This window comes from Micropterus salmoides, unplaced genomic scaffold (assembly GCF_014851395.1).
Source record: "Micropterus salmoides isolate LMB-PRFRI ecotype aquatic unplaced genomic scaffold, ASM1485139v1 Ms_hic_scaffold_11, whole genome shotgun sequence".
In the NCBI taxonomy this organism is placed as follows: domain Eukaryota; kingdom Metazoa; phylum Chordata; class Actinopteri; order Centrarchiformes; family Centrarchidae; genus Micropterus; species Micropterus salmoides.
In genome coordinates this window covers 21,591,656-21,610,292 of record NW_024040152.1, presented here as the reverse complement: position 1 = coordinate 21,610,292, position 18,637 = coordinate 21,591,656, and the positions used below count along the sequence as shown (strand labels likewise).

General features: G+C 39.7%; 2 protein-coding genes across 2 annotated transcripts; one reads left to right on the top strand and one right to left on the bottom strand.

The window, feature by feature from the left end:
• Nucleotides 1-62: 62 nt before the first annotated feature.
• On the bottom strand, nucleotides 63-6,873 carry LOC119898292 (sister chromatid cohesion protein DCC1-like). The gene is made up of 9 exons (XM_038712477.1): nucleotides 6,705-6,873; nucleotides 6,301-6,467; nucleotides 2,859-2,993; nucleotides 2,191-2,281; nucleotides 1,837-1,975; nucleotides 1,536-1,588; nucleotides 1,268-1,422; nucleotides 577-725; nucleotides 63-433 (listed from the first exon to the last, which is right to left on the bottom strand). The coding sequence occupies exons 1-9, from the start codon at nucleotides 6,871-6,873 to the stop codon at nucleotides 322-324; spliced, it is 1,170 nt and encodes a 389-aa protein (XP_038568405.1). The 3' UTR covers nucleotides 63-321.
• Nucleotides 6,874-7,335: 462 nt separating this feature from the next.
• Nucleotides 7,336-18,578, top strand: LOC119897846 (39S ribosomal protein L13, mitochondrial-like). The gene is given in 9 exon segments (XM_038711837.1): nucleotides 7,336-7,377; nucleotides 8,393-8,444; nucleotides 8,447-8,515; nucleotides 8,910-8,960; nucleotides 8,963-9,002; nucleotides 10,661-10,721; nucleotides 12,734-12,820; nucleotides 14,262-14,383; nucleotides 17,883-18,578. Coding segments are annotated over 9 exon segments (534 nt in total). The 5' UTR covers nucleotides 7,336-7,350; the 3' UTR covers nucleotides 17,908-18,578.
• The last annotated feature ends 59 nt before the right edge of the window (nucleotides 18,579-18,637 follow it).

The window sequence follows — 18,637 nt, the reverse complement described above, 5'->3', positions numbered from 1 at the left end:
AACAAGGGCAATAAGAGACTGAGAAAACCACCTATGTGATAATATTATGAAACGTGTTTATTACAAACATGTAGCATTTTTTTTACAGACAAAAGCTGAAATAACAAAGATCAAGTTTGAATTTTAAGTAATTAATTTTATCTTACACTTTACAAGCCAGCTGGTCAAACTGCTGCAAGATAGCTGACTGAGAAATACCTTCTTCAATAACAAGGCATTTTTTATTATGAATGAAAGAACTTTCAACAAAAGTCACTGTGGGAATAAACACAACCACATCCATTTTCAATTGTAAAATTCATTACTTGATAGTGGACATGTTCATGTAGCCACAGGCCTTCTGGAGTTGAAGACCTTGATCCCATTTTGCATTGAAGATCGAGCATATTTGGTCAGCAGGGCTCCGGTAGTCTGTTTCTCTCCACACAGGTCCCTGAGCGATGAAGTATTACAAGTTATAATCCGATAGCTAAAGAAATTTCACATGATTTATTTCTGCGCTAATATCAACAAGACAAACTCATGTGCCTTTACTTAATGATAATTATGATAAATTCCTAAACGGATGACCCCTACTGAATGTATGGCGTGATGTCATCTTCTGTCCATTTCTCTCGGAGAGTGAAGAGGTGGTTGAAGCGCTCCAGCGTGTCCTCTGGGAGATCCTCCACCCGCAGCAGGCAGATGGTCTCTGGACGGGTGGTGCGGTCTACCAGGGCGACACTCTGAAAGATTTACAATGCCAGTGTCAGTAGTTCCTTAGGTCAGTAGGAATGAGAAGAGACAACAACAGCTGCAGCAAGTTTTATCCAAGGCTGGTTATTAGACTATACTTCATAATGACTCCGTCTGCATCAGAGGGAGGTGGGAGCTGAATCCTTGTGGTAGGAGGAAATGCAAAGTGTCTTGAAATAGAAATAAATCAATGCGATAAGAAGAAGAGTCTGGTGATTTTTGACTCCTAGGAGCTCTTTGATTTTGGTTACATACTGTATTGGATTTCTAACTTTGAAGTCACTGTGGACATACTGTTTCATTAACAGGAAGGAAAGCTTCTCAAAAACATAAACACATGAAACTGCATCTTTAAAGATGAAGACTGACAGATTGTGACTATGATCTCAGGGCTCCCTGTTATCTTGCTGAAGCAATTCTTCAGCCAGGAGTATACAGTACTTATAATGTACCTGCAACACATAGAAAACATTAAACTCCAGCACCCCTCTTCTACTCAGAATGCATTACATAAAAAGCGGTACTGTCTAACCTTTAGCTGGTCCAGTCTAGTGCTCATACCCTCTGGAACGCTCTGCTGCCAAACTTCCTGAAACTCCCTCAGGTTGAACTTGACAGCGTTCTGCAGCAGCAGTAGCGCCATGCCCCGACACACCTTATCCTCATGTAGTGCATAAAAAACTTTATCTGTATAGAAAGGAGGGTACAGAGATGTCAGTACTATGTGGTTTGAGCATGTGTAGTATTCTACTACAAATTTGCTAATGGAAACTTGATAGTTTAAGACGGTTTCTCTTTACCGTTTTCAGTATAGCGTCTTCCATAGCAGTTCAAACAGTGCTCGATCATCTCCCTGTGAAAGAAAGAAGAGAAGCTATGGGAAACTGTCTGAGCATCTATTTTAAGACTTATCTAGCCTTATAACAGATGCTCAGACAATTAGTATAAGCTTATTGGTCATATTATTTGTGTAGTTTCTTTAGTTCCTAAGCTTCAACACCACTAAAATCAACTAGACTAACTGAAATGACAACTAGCTTAAACTGTCGATATTTTGCTTTTCCTGTTGCATGAGCATGTGGATCGTGGACGTTAACGTACTTGGGTTCCAGTGGAGCTAACTCTTCCAGACTGGTCTGAAGGGGAACCTTGTTGAAGGCCCACGACTCAGAATCCACCAGCTGAGTCACATGACCGAGCAGCTTCATCTCGTAGTCAAAGTCCAGCATGCGCCAGTAGCCTGGAAGGCAGAAAGGATTCTCTTGCTAAACATCTGGTAGGCATTTATTTATTTGTTATTTATATTAGTAAGAATAGATAAGATTATAGAGCTTCTATTTACAAAAGCATCGTCCTGGCACTACATTGTCAATGATTTTGTACCTATTTTCAGCAAAAGCAACTTTAACAATGAATATGCATGTAGTTGTTTATTAAAAAAATGGCAGTGTTTACCATCTATATGACAGGCATGGATGAGCTCTAATTGGGTCTTTATCTCCTCTTCACTGGCCTGGATCCTCTCCAACAGATCCTGCATTGTGTACTGGTAACAGAGGAGCACAGAAAACCAGCTACAATAACATTTAAAAGAGGGGGACACAGTAACAGTGAAACATTCAAAATGTAACCACCATCTTAGGCAGCCATACTCAAATTTACAGTTTAAAAACCATTAACGTCTAATAAAGAGGAGACAAACCATGTACAGATATCGACATAGAAGCCCCACACTCTTTCACCAGATGCATTACATGATACAGTCATTTACTGCTGCACTGATAGTTCACTTAAGATAAATCAATTGTAATATTCGAATGTATTTAGCATGCAAACCTTTCTTGAAACCAGTTGTACTTTTATATAAACCAGTCTTTTCTACAGCGTTTGAAGGGATAATGAACGTAGAAGCTGCTACTGCAGGAAAGATGGTAGATCATCACTTTTATCAAGGCTTCTGCTTTTACACTTAATCTCAGCAGACAGCCTACATGGTGTGTATATTATTATACCATGGGTGCTACTGAAAGAGTACAGACTTAACATTGATGCCCTCTTCCTATATACACAGTCCTGTCAACACAGGATATTATGATTAATGACTTCAATGTAGATTTATTTACCCTGTTTTCTGTACTCTCCTCCTGTCCCACTAAAGCAGGTCCTTCATAAGGATTCTCCATTAAAAGCTTTTTCAGTTTCTTCAGTTTAGGACGTTGTTTCCTCAGTTCCCAGTAGCTGTTGCAAAATCCCCAGATCTGCAACAGACGTAGGACACTGTTAGTGTAGTGTTTCATAAAGGCAATTAACCATTATGTGAAGGTTGTGACTGCCTGTGTGTAGTGCTGGGCAATAAAACACAATGATAGTTATTGCTATATAATTTCCCTCAATATACACATACAATATAATAAATGTTCAATATATCGTCAATAAATATTTGGTTTAATTCATTTGAATTACGAACAAATTAGCACTTAATTTTTCTATTAAATATTTATTTTGTTGAAGAAAGTGGGACTGAAAAAAGATTTACTAATCATATTTGTTGAAAAATATTTTATCATAATAGTTTTGATTGTTCTACCTCAGATTTGTGAAGTGATCCACTGTTTGGCATCAAGTGTTTGTCACGTTCTGACCATAAAGAAAACTAACCAAATAATTAACCATCTGGTTTCTTCAATTTTCACTCAGGAGCAAAAATCAGCCTTTAAACTTGAAATAAATAATGATTTGATGTACATCGTGGTAATTATCAATATCGAATGATATAAAATGTTTTTGTCATGATAACATTTTTGGCCTGATTAAGAAGATGAGCAGAATAAGGAGGGAGTGGGACTACCCGGTACTGGTTAGTGGGGGGGAGAAGGCAGTCACTAACAAAGAGAAGGCAGAGATGATGGCTAAAACCTTTGTGGCAATACATAGCTCTGACAACCTGGAAGGTGAGTGGAAGAAAGGAAGGGAAATGACATTGAAGGCATATCCTGGGGTCTTGGGAAAAAAGGGAGGAAGTGGGTGATGCACTGAGTGCTCCATTTTCTAAGGCAGAAATGGAGAGAGCAATTACAAGAACAGGTTTGACATCGCCAGGAGAAGTTGAAATGTGTTATGTTATGTTTTCGTATATGGGTGAGGTAGCATTAGGAAGACTACTTAGGCTATATAACAGAGTGTGGGAAGAAGGGCAGCTTCCAAAGAGTTGGAAGGAAGCAGTGGTAGTCCCAATTATAAGGATCCGACAAAACCTACAAGCTATAGGCCAATTGCTTTAACATCTCATGTGTGTAAAGTAATGAAACGAATGATAACAGACAGAATGGTTTATTTTTTGGAGAAGAGGGAATTAATTGCGTCGTGTCAAAGTGGATTCAGGAAGGGGAGGGGAACAATGGATCCAGTGTTATGCCTGGCAGATGAGATAAGGAAAGCCCTGGTCAATAAGGAAACAGTGGTAGCAGTCTTCTTTGACATTGAGAAAGCGTATGACATGATGTGGAAGGAGGGACTGATGATAAAACTGGATAAATTGGGAATAGGAGGTAGGGCTTTTAACTGGGTGAAGGATTTCCTGTATGGACGATCTATATGAGAGTTGGGAAAGAAATATCTGGCAGCTACCAGGGAAGTGTGATTAATCCGTTGCTCTTCTCCATCATGATAAATGATGTATTTTCAGAGGTAGGGCCTGGGATTGGAAGATCTTTGTTTGCTGATGATGGGGCCATGTGGAAAAGGGGAAGGAAGATAAAGTACACAGTTAGAAAGGTCCAGGAAGCAATAGATCTAGTAGGGCGGTGGTCACTGAGATGGGGTTTTAGGTTTTCAAGGGAAAAAACCGGTGTTTTCTTTACAGGGAAAAAGTTGGGGGAAGAGATAAAGCTTAAACTATATGGACATGTACTGGAGAAGGTTGAGTCCTTTAGGTTTTTGGGAATGGTGTTTGATGCTAGGTTGACATGGGCCGGCCACATTGAGAAAGTTATAGTTAATGTAAAACGGTATTAATGTGATGAGTGTTTGGCAGAGTGGACTGGGGGGGCGAGTAGGAAAGCACTGAAGGGGATATATGATGCACTGATTAAATCAGTAATAGATTATGGTTGCATAGCATCAGATGCAGCTAGAACCAATTGGCCAAGTTGGATGTTGTACAAACACAAGCGCTGAGAATATGTACTGGAGCGTTTCATACGTCACCAGCAGTGGCAATGCAGGTAGAAATGGGTGAGATGCCTCAATTAAGAAGGGAACAGCTGGCAGCCAACTATTGGGCAAACCTCCAAGGACAGGGGAGGTCTCACCCCAAAAGAGCAGTTATGCAGGTATGCTGGGAGCATGAAAGGGTTAAAAACCACAGTTTAGGATGGGTGGGAGATGCTATTGGGAAAGAGATGGGAATTGAGGGAAAGGAATTTTGCCCAACAGTTCCGCTGCCAATCAGACCACCTTGGCTCCTTTTGCAGACTAGTGTGGACCTAGAGATTTTAAATAGCCTCTCAAGGAGTAGAGCGGGGGTGGATGTATGCCAGATATTTAGTGATAGGATGAATGACAAGTATAGCTATTTGGTCATATTCACTGATGGGTCTAAAGACCCGGAGTCTGGACAAGCTGGATCTGCTTTCAGTGTACCAATGGGAGTAAAAATGCAGAAGAGACTCTCTGATAATTTATCAGTATTCGCCGTGGAGTTGGTGTCTGTTTGGTTGGCATTGCAGTGGGTAGAGGAAGTTAAACCAGCAAAAGTTGTCAAGTTGCTCAGACTCTAGTGCATTTCTGAAGAGTATGCAATCGTTTAAGTCACAAGCAAGTAGTAGTATACAGTTCATAGTACATGAAGTAATTGAACTTTACTCACAGATATGTCAGATGGGGGTAAGGGTAAAGTTTACATGGGTTCCAGCACATGTGGGGGTGATTGGTAATTTATTCATTTAGCTGACGCTTTTATCCAAAGCGACTTACAATTGCTATACATGTCAGAGGTCGCACAACAAGGGGTTAAGTGTCTCAATGGTGGATGTCTCACAGTGGGAATTGAACCCAGGTCTCCCACACCAAAGGCAAGCATCTTATCTATGCTTGCCTTTGCATCTTATCTATGTTTGCCTTTGCCTTGCCTTTGCCTTGCCTTTGCCATCACCACCCCATGATAGATAGATTGGCAAAACAAGCCAGTAAACGGGAAGCTGTTGAAATAGCAATTTCAATAAGTAAAGCAGAAGCCAAAGCACAAATCAGGTCAAAAATTAATAAAAAGTGGAGAAAGGGAGGCATTATATACATTCAACAAAAGGTGGGACAGAAAGGATCACTGAAAGGAAACAAAGGGAGGAAATCATCTTCACTAGGTAAGAATAGGACACTGTGGGTTAATAAGTACTTATGTATTATACTTACGTATTATGGGTAAGCACATATCAGGTAGGTGTGAATTTTGTTATAATATTGAATCTGTGGAACATGTGATTTTTGAGTCTCAGAAATATGAGAGGGAAAGGGCAAAGATGAGAGAGGGGATATCGTCACCTACCTGTGTGTGTGTCATTTCTATACCTGAGTGTGTGTCACATGAGAGCTGTCCTGGCTGTTGGTCAGCTGGTCTGGAGTTCTGCATCCTGGTACAAACAGCAGCAGGTTGGATGTGTCTGCAATTTTTAGATCATAGGTCTTGTCAGCACTACAGAGAACCGCACGCTCATCCTTATCCCCTCGAATCCAGACTGGAAAAAGAGAAAATGATTGTGAGTTACAATTTATACATCAATACATATGTCTGCATTCATCCTGATTTGCATCTCGTGCTACTACACTGCAGGTCAGTTTTAATTATCTCCGACCACACATGAATCATTTGTGTCCAACAAGAGGAAAGAAGAGACAGTCACTTCTAGATGATGTTCTCACCAGGTTTTAAATGACTGAATACAGGACATTACTTCGCATCATTAAAGTCTCACCTCTGCCCGGCTTCAATTTGTTTGCACAGCGTGTCGTCCGCTCCATCAGGCAGTAGTCTGCAGATGATACGTTTTCCCCAAAAGACAGACAGTGAATAGTTTTCTGCAGATCCTCCTCTTTCAGCTTGGCGATCTGCAGAGTGGCCTGAACCTCCTCTAAAGTTCTCATTTGGGTCAGACGTCGGTCTTAAATAGATAATGTGATGGATAAACCCCGTTTTTGACTCGCGAAACAAACTAAACTTTCAAAGGCATAAACTCAGTCAACACTAATGTTATTTTAGCAATACTCGAGACTGTCAAAGACTGTCAATTTCCCCGCGTTCTCTCTGTCGTGAGAAGGAAGTGCGGTAACTAAGTTGAGGTGCGACGTCAAAATAGGGTCGGGTAGAAACTATTACGCGATAGAAATGTGAATAAATGCGAAAATTAGTTTCTTTCAGCATATATTTAAATGTTGTCGTTAAAATAAATAAGAACCAACACGAGAGTTACCATTTTCTACTAATATAGATAAACCTGTAACCACAGACTGTATGGAAATATTGAAGTCTCACATCTGTTTCAATCGAGTGAAATTACCAAACGAACCACCTCTCACGTTAAGGGTCAAATGTTTTGAGGATGTGCTGGTAGTGCCTTCGAAATGTCAAGTTTCTCCAGATCTGCCCAGGTAACCATACACGTTATATGTTATCCTATTTTTATCTCACAATTTGAGCGTTTTGTACGATTAGGTTTTGGTTTATGTATGTTACGTCAGTCACAGTTAGCTGTTAGCTAAGGAGCTAACCACGGTGTATGTGTGTGGTTATAATAACGGTAAACGTAGGTAATAGAAATAAGTGCAGACTGCCCTTAGCAACTGAGAAATACTCGAGTCAAATTTGTTGTATCCTCACTATAACTAACGTTACTGTTTGCAAGAAGTGTTATAACCCCTAAGACCAATATTTATGTCTCTTGTCAGCATTTCACATAAGTTATAGTCTTAACAACCCTGTCAGATTTTTCTAGCTTTAAGCATTGTTTTGAGATATTAGTTAGAACAGAGTTCTTCTAACTGTTTTATACTTATCTATTCATAACTGTGTGTGTGTGTGTGTGTGTGTGTGTGTGTGTGTGTGGACACGGTGCAGTTGATGAAATCTTACCACTAATTTTAACACTCAAGAAAATAACAAAGAAATCAAGGATTTAATTGTAAATTTTAAAATTACTAAGCAGACCATACCAGAATAGACTGTCCTAACCTTTTTTTGACACATTGAAATTATATGTTTCGTTAAAATAATAAGTTTAGGCTTATTGGTGCTTTTACACAGTATGGATTTATCTGTTATACTGTATGCTGCGCAGAGGAGGCGTTAGCTGACACTAGGGCTGCAACTAACCATTATTTTCATTGTTGAGTAATCTGTGGATTATTTTCTTGATTAATGGATTAGTTGTTTTGTCTTTAAAATTGTTGACGCCCTTAAATGTTTTGTTTTGTCCACAACCCAGATATATTCAGTTTACTGTCAGAGGAGTAAAGAAACCTAGAAACAAGTTTACTTCTACTTTGACATGTCAGCATGTCTTTTGTGAAAAGGCCTATTGTTAGAAAATGCAGGTCTCTTTTGTTTCTACTGCCATTAAACCGTGATGGTCAGTTTATTTAACACTTCTGTTTTTTCTTCTTTCAGCAATGGGCGACCTTCGCTCGATCCTGGTTCCTGATCGATGCCAGGATGCAGCCTCTGGGAAGATCGCGACCATGTGTTCTGTGAGATTACAGGGGAAACACAAGCCTATCTACCACGCACTGAGTAAGTAGGGGTATAGTCTGTCACAAAACACATATAAAGTCATGAGCAGCTTTCTAACTTTAACATAACCCCTGTGCTGGGCGTAAACTACATTTTTTTCAGACACCCCAATCCACCCATAGTTTAAGCTTGTTGTGGCATGGAACGGCCACATGATGGCAGTAGATGATACTGTATGAATATTTTGCTTGCTTCTTACTGATAAGTGACATTCTCAGAATAGTCTTGTTTTTTGGAAGATCAGTCTTTGTTGGTCTAGTAAACTAGCTGTTGTTATCATTGGCATACAAGCTGTTGTACCTGTCTGTCTCTCTGTTAAATAGTCAAGTATTTATTGTCATAGTTTTGAACATAGCAATAAGCCTGAAAACAAACACCTTGAACATCTTTGCAGGTGATTGTGGTGACCATGTTGTAGTAATAAACACCAGAAACATAGCATTCTCTGGAACAAATGGGAGCAGAAAGTCTACTCGTCACACACAGGGTAAGTCCAAACAACATGATAATTTACTTTCCCCCTCTCTTTTTCTTCCGTGCTTGTAAACCTCTCAGAAAAATCTTTCAAGAAAAGCATTTCTCAGTGTCTCTGTAGCCTCTTGTCACGTTCATACTTGAGAGGCAATGACCCACTTTCTTTGACACCACAGGGTTTCATGGGTTTTTATTTGGACTCATATTTGTACGGTTTCCACTGTATAGTGCCTAATGCATGAAAAATTGAGATTGGGGTGGTTTTGCTTGTAATAGGACAAATGCAATCAGTGAGTAAAAGTCTTTAATACAATTTCTTCTATAAAGCAGTCTTTGTTTCAAAGAGAAAAACAATTTGATTAGAATTACAGATTAAAAAAAAGAATGCGCTTTAATATAATTATCACTAAAAGTAGAAGATATTAATCAATCAATCAAATTAATTAATGTCTCGTATCCAGTCGTAGGAAAAAGTATGCGAACCCTGCAGATCAGACCTTAAGAACGGTCAGGAGGAATTTTGGACCTTTCCTCTTTACAAAACTGTTTCAGTTCAGCGATATTCATGAGATGTGTGTGTGAATCACTCTCTTGAGGTCATGCCTAAGCATCACAATCAGGTTGAGGTCAGGACTCTGACTGGGCCACTCCAGAAGGTGTATTTTCTTCTGCTGAAGCCTATATGTTGTTGATTTACTTCTGTGTTTGGGTCATTTTCCTGTTGCATCACCCATCTCCTGTGAGCTTCAATTGACGGACAGATGGCCTTACATTCTCCTGCAAATGTCATGATAAACTTTGGAATAAATTTTTTCTGTCAATGATAGCAACCCTTCCAGGCCCAGAGGCAGCAAAGCAGCCCCAAATCTGATGCCCCCTCCACCATACCTCACAGTTGGGATAAGGTTTCAATGTTGGTGTGCTGTGCCTTTTTTCCTCCACACATAGGGTTGTGTGTTCCTTCCAAACAACTCAACTTTGGTTTCATCAATCCACAGAATATTTTGCCAATAGTGCTGTGGAACATCTAGGTGCTCTTCTGCAAACTTGCAATGATTATTTGGACAGCAGTGGCTTCCTCCGTAGTCCTCTTGGGAACTCCATTCTTGTTTAGTGTTTGACTTATCATCGAGTGTCAACAGAGATGTTAGCATGTTCCAGAGATTTCTGTAAGTCTTCATTTGACAGTTTGTCTTACCGTGGACTGATGAACTTCAAGGCTTGTAGAGATACTTCTGTAACACTTTTTAGCTTCATGCAAGTCAACAATTCTCAATCTTAGGTCTTCTGAGAGGTATTGGTGTGTGTCTTTTATAGGACAGGGCAGCTTTAACCAAAACCTCCAATATCTCATTGATTGGTTAGAAGATATTAGCCTAGGGGTTCACAAACTTTTCCCAACCTGCACCGTGAATGTTTATGGGTGTGTTAAACATTTAATAAATAAAAACATTTTTGTTTGTGTGGTATTAGTTTAAGCAGACTGTGTTTCTCTGTGGGTGCAACTTAGATGAAGTTCAGATCACATTTATGACCAATCTATGCTCTCTCTCTCGATCGATCGATCGATAGATAGATAGATAGATAGATAGATAGATATGCTCACTGGTTGACCAATCTATTCAGTTTAGCGTTATACACTTGGACTGACTTTCCTGTCCCCCCCCAAAGGTATCCAGGTGGATTCAAACAGCTCACAGCTGCCCAGCTGCACCAAAAAGACCCCAAAGCTGTAAGTGTCCTCAATTAGTATTCTCCAGTTTTTAATTATATTTACAGAAAATTCTGAAATCTCAGTAGAGAAACTAGAAAACTAGAAAATATTCTCATGCCGCGTAACTTACGCCATGAATATAACACTGTATGTATGATTAATCCACATTCTTGGAGATTAGTCAAATTGTCATGTCTGCCACATGCTGTGCAGAGCAGGTGTTTGGTGGTTTGCATTTATCCCTTCACATGTGGTGCTCGTGCATATTAATGTGAAGTGCAGAGAACAGGGATTTTATGATTTGTGCTGGTGGTGTTTGGTGCGTTCTGAAACTCTGTATGAAAATGTATGTTAAAGGATAATTCCTGGGGTTTTGGTCGTGATGCATAATCATGGTTTCAGGGTTAGACACACACAGTGATAATTGCATTCAGAACTTGATGTGACCTACATGCTGTGCTTTACAAACCACTGTCAGTGACTTCTTTGTTACAAAACATTGAGGCTTTGTCACAAGAGAGAGAAACAACTCATGAGCTTAAAGGATAAGTCTGGCAATGTTGTGTATTTTCTTATTGTCAAAAATACCATGAAAATTAAACAAACAATGAATTAAAAATACAGAGGGTATTTCCTATGTTGCTAACATCCGATGTTGCTTATTCTTATGTGCCATTGTCTTTCAATGTTGTCTTAAAACTATTATATTTATTGAGGGACATTGTCCTCTATATGATAAACTATGCTATATTTAATAAGTCAACCCCACACACCACCGTCCTGCTGCCTTAAATTATAATAAAAACACCAAGGTGATGTCCTGAAATGTCGTCTTTTGTCCACAACCCAAATGTATTCAGTTTACTGGCATAGAGGAGTAAAGAAACTAGAAAATATTCACATAACTTACGCCATGAATATAACACTGTATGTATGATTTAATCCACATTCTTGGAGATTAGTCAATTGTCATCTCTGCCACATGCTGTGCAGAGCAGGTATTTTCATTGATTAATCTGTAGATTATATTCTTGATTAATCAATTAGTTGTTTTGAGAAGCTAAAATCAGATAATTTATTTTTTTTAAAAAGGGCTCAAAGCGATTAATCGATTATCAAAGTAGTTGGCTATTAATTTACTAGTTGAAAACTTATCGATTATTAACCAATCGTTCCAGCTCTGTGACCTGGTGATTAAAATGCAAACCTTCAGTAGCAATGAATAGGCTTGGGGTTGAGCGCCACGGTAGGGAATTCAGAAATCAGTTTTCATGAGCTTTGTAAAATTGACATATAATTAAATAAGACATGCCTTATCTTTCAAACTGGAGTAATGTTGTAAAGCGTTGTTGCCATTTACTTTTAGATGTATTTTAATATTTTGACTGACATCTCACAGTCACAGTGGGCTCAGGGTGGCTCATATTCACTAACACATTGTGTTATAATATATATATATATATATATATATATATAATATCTATATATATATATATATATATATATTATATTATATATATATATATATATATATATATATATATATTATATGATATACACACACACACACACACACACACACACTCTTGTCATGTGGGACTCACTAAAAGTAGGTGAATGACCTGTACTGGTTTTCACTCTGTAGTTTACAAAGCAGGAGAAACATTTCCTCTGCTGTTGGTGCTTTGCTGATGCAGGTTTTTTGTCCAGTTGGTGACCACAGCCGTGTGTCCTGATGGTGGTTTAGTTAAAATGAGGTTTTGAGGGTTGGCAAGCAAAGGGGAGAAAGAATTGGACAGATGAATGATTTGTCAGCCCTGCCTCTATCCAACATCTCTGTCCAATATTTCTGTCCAATGTCTCAGTCCAGTAACTTTCTCCAAGTCGAATTTGTCTGACTGGCCTCATATTGAGAAACATCATGTAGTTTCTCAATATGTAAGAAATGTATATTGATATAAAGAATGAACAGTTGCTATAGACACTTGATGAGCAGATTGCACATCAACCTTTTCAATTCTTCTCAACAGATTGTAAAGTTAGCGGTTTACGGCATGCTGCCCAGGAATCTGCACCGACGCACCATGATGCAGCGATTGCACATCTTTCCTGATGACGTAAGTCCAGTTTCTCCTCATTTCTCTGAGCTGATGAGTCTTTAGACAGCCCCTCTTACCCCTTAATCATCCAGGCTTATTAAGGACAATCAGAAAGAGGGCACTTTATGAGAAGTGGTGCACTGACATCATTATGCAGATACTTACACAAAAGAATGAGGCAGTTTTAATCATCCTTCATCCAGGTCACCTTTATAACTAATATCAGTTAATTACTAGAAAATTAATATATGTAGTTCACTGTAATTGTTGCCTTTGATGGAGTCCTTTTCTTTACATACATTTTCTCAGTAGGTATGTGCGTTTGAGTGGACAATAATGTGGGGTTTTAGTGTTTCACACTGGTTGTGAGGTTGCTTCAGCAGCACTTTCACTCTTTCTCAGTCTTGTATAACATACAGCTGTATTGGTTAATATTTTTATATTAACATTGGGTCAAATGACAGTGTCACTTTTTGTGTCAACTCTGCAATTCCCCTAATTTCTATGAAGCAGTTTAGTGTCTTTAGTGTTTTGGTTCACTCTCACAGCTCTTGTCAGATTGACAGCAGCAGGCAGCTAGTTACAACTGGCTACAACTGTACACTACCTGCTCAGCACCAAACTGCAGAAAGACAAAGTGGGCAAATAGCTGGTGAACATAATGGAGTGTTTAGCTGCTAAAGAGCCAGATATTTTGCTCAGGAGTTGGTTGAGACCAAAATAGAGTGAATATTGGACTTATATTCGTCGTGTGGCCAGAAACATTGGTGTATCAATCTGTCTCTTCCTTGATTCAAATAGAATCATTGCAGTGAATTATGGTCACTGCACGTCACAACAACATTTTTGGCATGTGGTAGTATCACAATCGTTTTAAATTTCTGTTTGCCAGAACCACTGGTCACATATCACAGCTTCTGTAATGAATTTTTCTTTTTTTTCTTTTTTTTTTAACCATGAAACTTTCATTATTTCCAGGAATGTGTGACAATCAGCTCTTTGAGTTTTGACTTGTAATGTAACACATGATGTGTTTGGTGTCAGAATTTAGAAGTGAGGAAAGTCTGATACATGTCTTTTATTTTGGCCCTGACTTTATATCCACCATCAGAAGTGATGTATGCAGTGTGCATCCCAAATTACAAGCCGATGGGCTCAAGCCTTGTGAATGTCTGCAGTCCCATCTACAACTCAGAACACAATATATTTTGAAATTTGTGTTGGGGGGGTCTATCACTGTTTTAAGTCTGAACTATGCCAGCTCCTCTAAATGAATCTGTAGGTACATTCCCACTTGTAATGAATATTAATGAGAACAACTGTAAACACTGGAGAGATGGAACTAAAGCTCCCTTTAAGTCAACAATATCTGAGCTGCTTATGGGGTATAAATGGTAACTTTATGCCTATTTTCACCTTCTTTTTCATGTCACGTCTCCTCTGTCCTCCCCCTCACTAGGAACTACCAGAGGACATCCGTGCAAACCTGACGGAGGAGCTGCCTCAGCCCAGAGAAATCCCCAGGAAACTCAGCGAGTACACGCAGGAGGAGATAGACGCCTTCCCCAGGCTGTGGACACCGTATGTAGAAACACATACAGTCTGTTCTCAAACGCACACCAATGTCAACATAAATACAGATGCTGTCCGCACGCGCGCGTGTGCGCGCGCACACACACACACACACACATACACACACACACACTTTACACAAGTAGGTGTCACTGTATATAAATGTGAATGCAGGATCTACTGTATTACACACAAAGAACCTCAGTACACACAAGATTAACAGGATCATTGATGAGTGTTGCACATTCATATAATGGTATTTTTGTTAAGTACTGTAGCAAATGAATAATGTTGTCATCAACATTGTCTTGCTTGTAAGTTAAATTAAATCACCGTCATTGGAAAACCATGAGTACCAACAACAGCATTGGGATGCATGTAATTGGAATAGCTCATGTTGATGGAGTTGTTTTCAGGTATGCTATTTAATGTCATTTTTGCCTGCTTGGGTGATTATATCATACATGTTTTCAGTTTTTAATAATTGTGGTATAGTTGCTTCAAGGTGACATGTAACATAATGAATCTCCAGCAGAGAAAATGTACATCAAGTCATACTGGCTATTTAGTGCTATTGTATTCAGTTGACTGAACTAAACAGAAAATGATACATTTTAATGTTTATGCTAATGCTAACCCCTGACCTCTACCTTCAAATGGCTCTTTTAATTGCCTGACAAATTTTTTAAAGTACCTCACTTGGGAATCAATTTCTTACTTTTTTGTCCTTTGAGAATCATTGCACCATGAGTGATACACACACACACACACACACACACACACACACACACACACACACACACACCCCCCATATTTTTGGGTGTTGTGCTGGTGAGGAACAGCCAGAAGGGGGCGATGTTGATCTTAGTGCCATCTCACATTGCTACTTCTCACACCCTCTTTGTGTAAACTAACCACCCTGCCTTTGTGCTACAGTAGTTGACATGAAGTAGCATTAGGTTACATCCTCTGAGTGTTTGGGATATTGCAGCCATGTGGTTATATCTTTAAATACTTTAAAGACAACAGAAATCCAGGATGGGATAAAAATAAGTTTTTGTATTTCGCATTCAAAAAGAAATACAGGTTGTTGAATCGCTGGTGAAGGAACAGTGCTGGCACTTTAACACAGTTTTGCGTTATTTTCATGGTCTCACTAAGCAACGTATGCATGAACGGATCCAATTCAAAAGCTTGCCAACCCCTTCTTTTTGTGGCCAGTTTGACTCTGACACATTCACTCATGCAGGAAAAAATAGATGCAACAGTTTTCATTGTAACTAAAAACACATGTGGCTGTGGCGTGAATGATTGTCAGCCAGCAAAGAGCGGTCAGTATGTGACATGACACACAGAACATGGTATATAGACACTCTAAGGTTAAAAGCTCATATGATATTATATTGTTCGTAAAAGTTTTTGTGATGTTTGCAGAGTTTTACCATTGTACATTATGCTACACTATGCAATTATCAAACAACGTAACACTGAACAGCCCACTCAGTACTCCCTGCCTAGGTGTTGTGCCAGACATTTGAATATAAAAGGTGAAATGTCATAAAAGCTTGTGGGAAAGTCAGCTGTTTCCCACCACTTCCTGACCGTTTGGACACACAAGGTTTCTCTGTGGGGTGTGAGAGAGCATCTGTTATTTGGCATAATCATATTCATGGGTTTTTCAGTGGAGTATTTTCTGTTCTGAGATTAGACTGACATTGTGACCCGCGGTTTGCTGTCATGATAATGTCGTCCTGTTGCATTTCTCTGGCCTCACCTGTAAGAACCATCATCCTGACAGGTTAACTGGGAGCATTCCCTCTACCACCTGCTCAGCACTAGCTTCAGCGTCCAGCTGTTTATGCAGGTCAGAGCTGCTCCTCTTCATCTGCAGGAGCAGTGGCTCAACACCCAAGTCCACTGGTTGTCATTAAGATCAAATTATAAATAGAAAAGTTTCCCTTTCCTTTCAACCTTTAGCTGCATCACAGTATAATATTCAGCAACATCGTTGTTACTGCAGTCAATGCACTTTGACTCTCCAAGTTGTTGTGAATATTTGTATTTCACAAAGCAACCACCCAGTTAACAAGGCGACAGTGAAGCACAGTCATGAAACTTTTATGAGTTTCTTAAAGTCGTCATTAAGTGGTGTACGTGCAGAGTTGTTGTGGAGTTGTTTTTGCATTGCATTGAATACAAATATTAAACAGGGGTGGGTGGTGCTGTGGTTAGCACTGTGGCCTCACAGCAAAGGTCGTGGGTTCGAACGCCGGTTGACCCAGGCTTTCTGTGTGGAGTTTGCATGTTCTCCCGTGTCCGTGTGGGTTCTATCCAGGCGCTCCGGCTTCCTCCCACCATCCAAAGACATGCAGGCTAGTTAATTGGTGTTTCTGAAATTGTCCTTAAGTGTGAGTGGTTGTTTGCCTATGTGTGGCCCTGCGATGGATTGGCGACCTGTCCAGGGTGTGCGATGGATTGGCGACCTGTCCAGGGTGTGCGATGGATTGGCGACCTGTCCAGGGTGTGCGATGGATTGGCGACCTGTCCAGGGTGTGCGATGGATTGGCGACCTGTCCAGGGTGTACCCTGGACAGGTCTAGAGGCATCCAGACATGCATACTGTTTTTGGTTTTATTTGTCCAGGTTTTCCAACCTCTGAAATGTCGGCCTCTGCCCCATTAAAATGGAGGTTATATATGGTACTCAAGGTATTTGAAAAATTTAACTGCTTTCAAGACATCATGTCCCAGTTACCGTGGAAAAAAGATATGCTTACAGCATGTCAGTATTACGCTCGGCATTGCTGTCGGAGGAGTGTGTGTGCATGTTTACTGGCCCAATCTCTTCAGCCAATCAGGGCACATGCCCAGGCCTGTCGCTGTGTGGTCGTCAAGGTCAAGCTAATTCTGGTTTATTTAAAAGATGGGCCATAGCCTAGTTAATGTTCCCTCACACTGTCTTATTCATTTTACTGATCGTGTGTGCGCGCGTGCATGTGCCCGCCAGCCCGTCAGAGGAGGCGAAGTTGAGGTCATCGAGGGCAATTCAATTGTTGCCCTTTATTAAACACAGTTAATATTCTCTCAGAAAACCTTGGAGCAGAAGCAAAAGATTATTACTGGATATGTGACTCCTGTCCCCTCTCCCCACGCAGACGCACGCACACACACGGTGCTCAGACAGAAAATCAACAACATAACCATACTGCTGTAGTTGATAGCAGAGCTATTACAGTTCATGATAACATTTTTTTTACTTTGTATCAAAACCAATACAGCATGCCATGATAATATCTGTCTGCTACAATCTCTGCTCAAAATTAAAGCAGAAAAACACAAAAAGAGGATGCTGTGTCTGGTCTCATTTTGAAAAGGGAAAAAAAACCCTGATAAGATCTTTCTGGTTTCTCATCTGTCATTTTCTCTCCATGTTTTTCCTTGTAATGGGTTCTTTCCCCAGACTTTTATACCCCACCATACTAATGTGTTGTCTTGTGTTTTTTCTACAGACCTGAAGACTACAAGATGAAATGAAACCGAGGCTGCCGACCCGACGTGACCAAAGCTGAAAAGGGTTTTTCACATCAACGCTACATTGAAAGCAACAGACCCCTTGGTTATGTTATAATACCTGACAGATATTGTAAAAATTGGAGTATTTGATGTGGAGATGTTGTTCTGTTTTTAAAACACACAAATTTTTTTTGTTCAGATTAAACATTACAAAAACAGTCACATTTTGTGCAAATTCAGGAAACCACACTGGCATCAAGGCTCTACTGGACTTTACTAAAGCACTACTAAGTCGTAACTTGTGTGCCAACATCATCAACACAAACTCTGTGCCGCCTGACAGCAGACCTGAATCATCCAGTAACAGCTTGAGATTTTACCATGTGGTTCAGCTCTGATCAGAGAAAATCAGATTCTGTAGGTTTCCCTCTGATTATACAACCATGAAATGATCAGATCTGGCCCATAAAAAATGACATCTGTTAGTGCTGATCCTGCCTTTGAAGGTTTGTGGGTTCCAGTGAAACCAGTTAATGAGTTACTATGACAACGTTCAGGCCATCCATGTGGTTTCAGTAGAAAATGCTGAACTTTTTGTCTGGTCAGAAATTTTAATGGTGTTGTTAAAGTATAAAGCAGCAGTGTTTATGTGAGTTGTAAAATAGGCTAATAAACAATTTAATAAACCTGTTCTCATCAAGTGGTGTTTTTATGTAAATGTTGTAAAATCTAGTCAAAGTTTGAGGTTAAG

Bases quoted from the DNA above. Each gene is read 5' to 3' on its own strand.
- LOC119898292 (XM_038712477.1), bottom strand. From the start codon at position 6,873: ATGAGAACTTTAGAGGAGGTTCAGGCCACTCTGCAGATCGCCAAGCTG. The intron at 2,994-6,300 runs GTATAGAAATGA...CGTCTGTTGCAG, and splicing joins CTCATGTGACACACACTCAG to ATCTGGGGATTTTGCAACAG. The intron at 434-576 runs GTAGGGGTCATC...TTCATCGCTCAG, and splicing joins GACATCACGCCATACATTCA to GGACCTGTGTGGAGAGAAAC.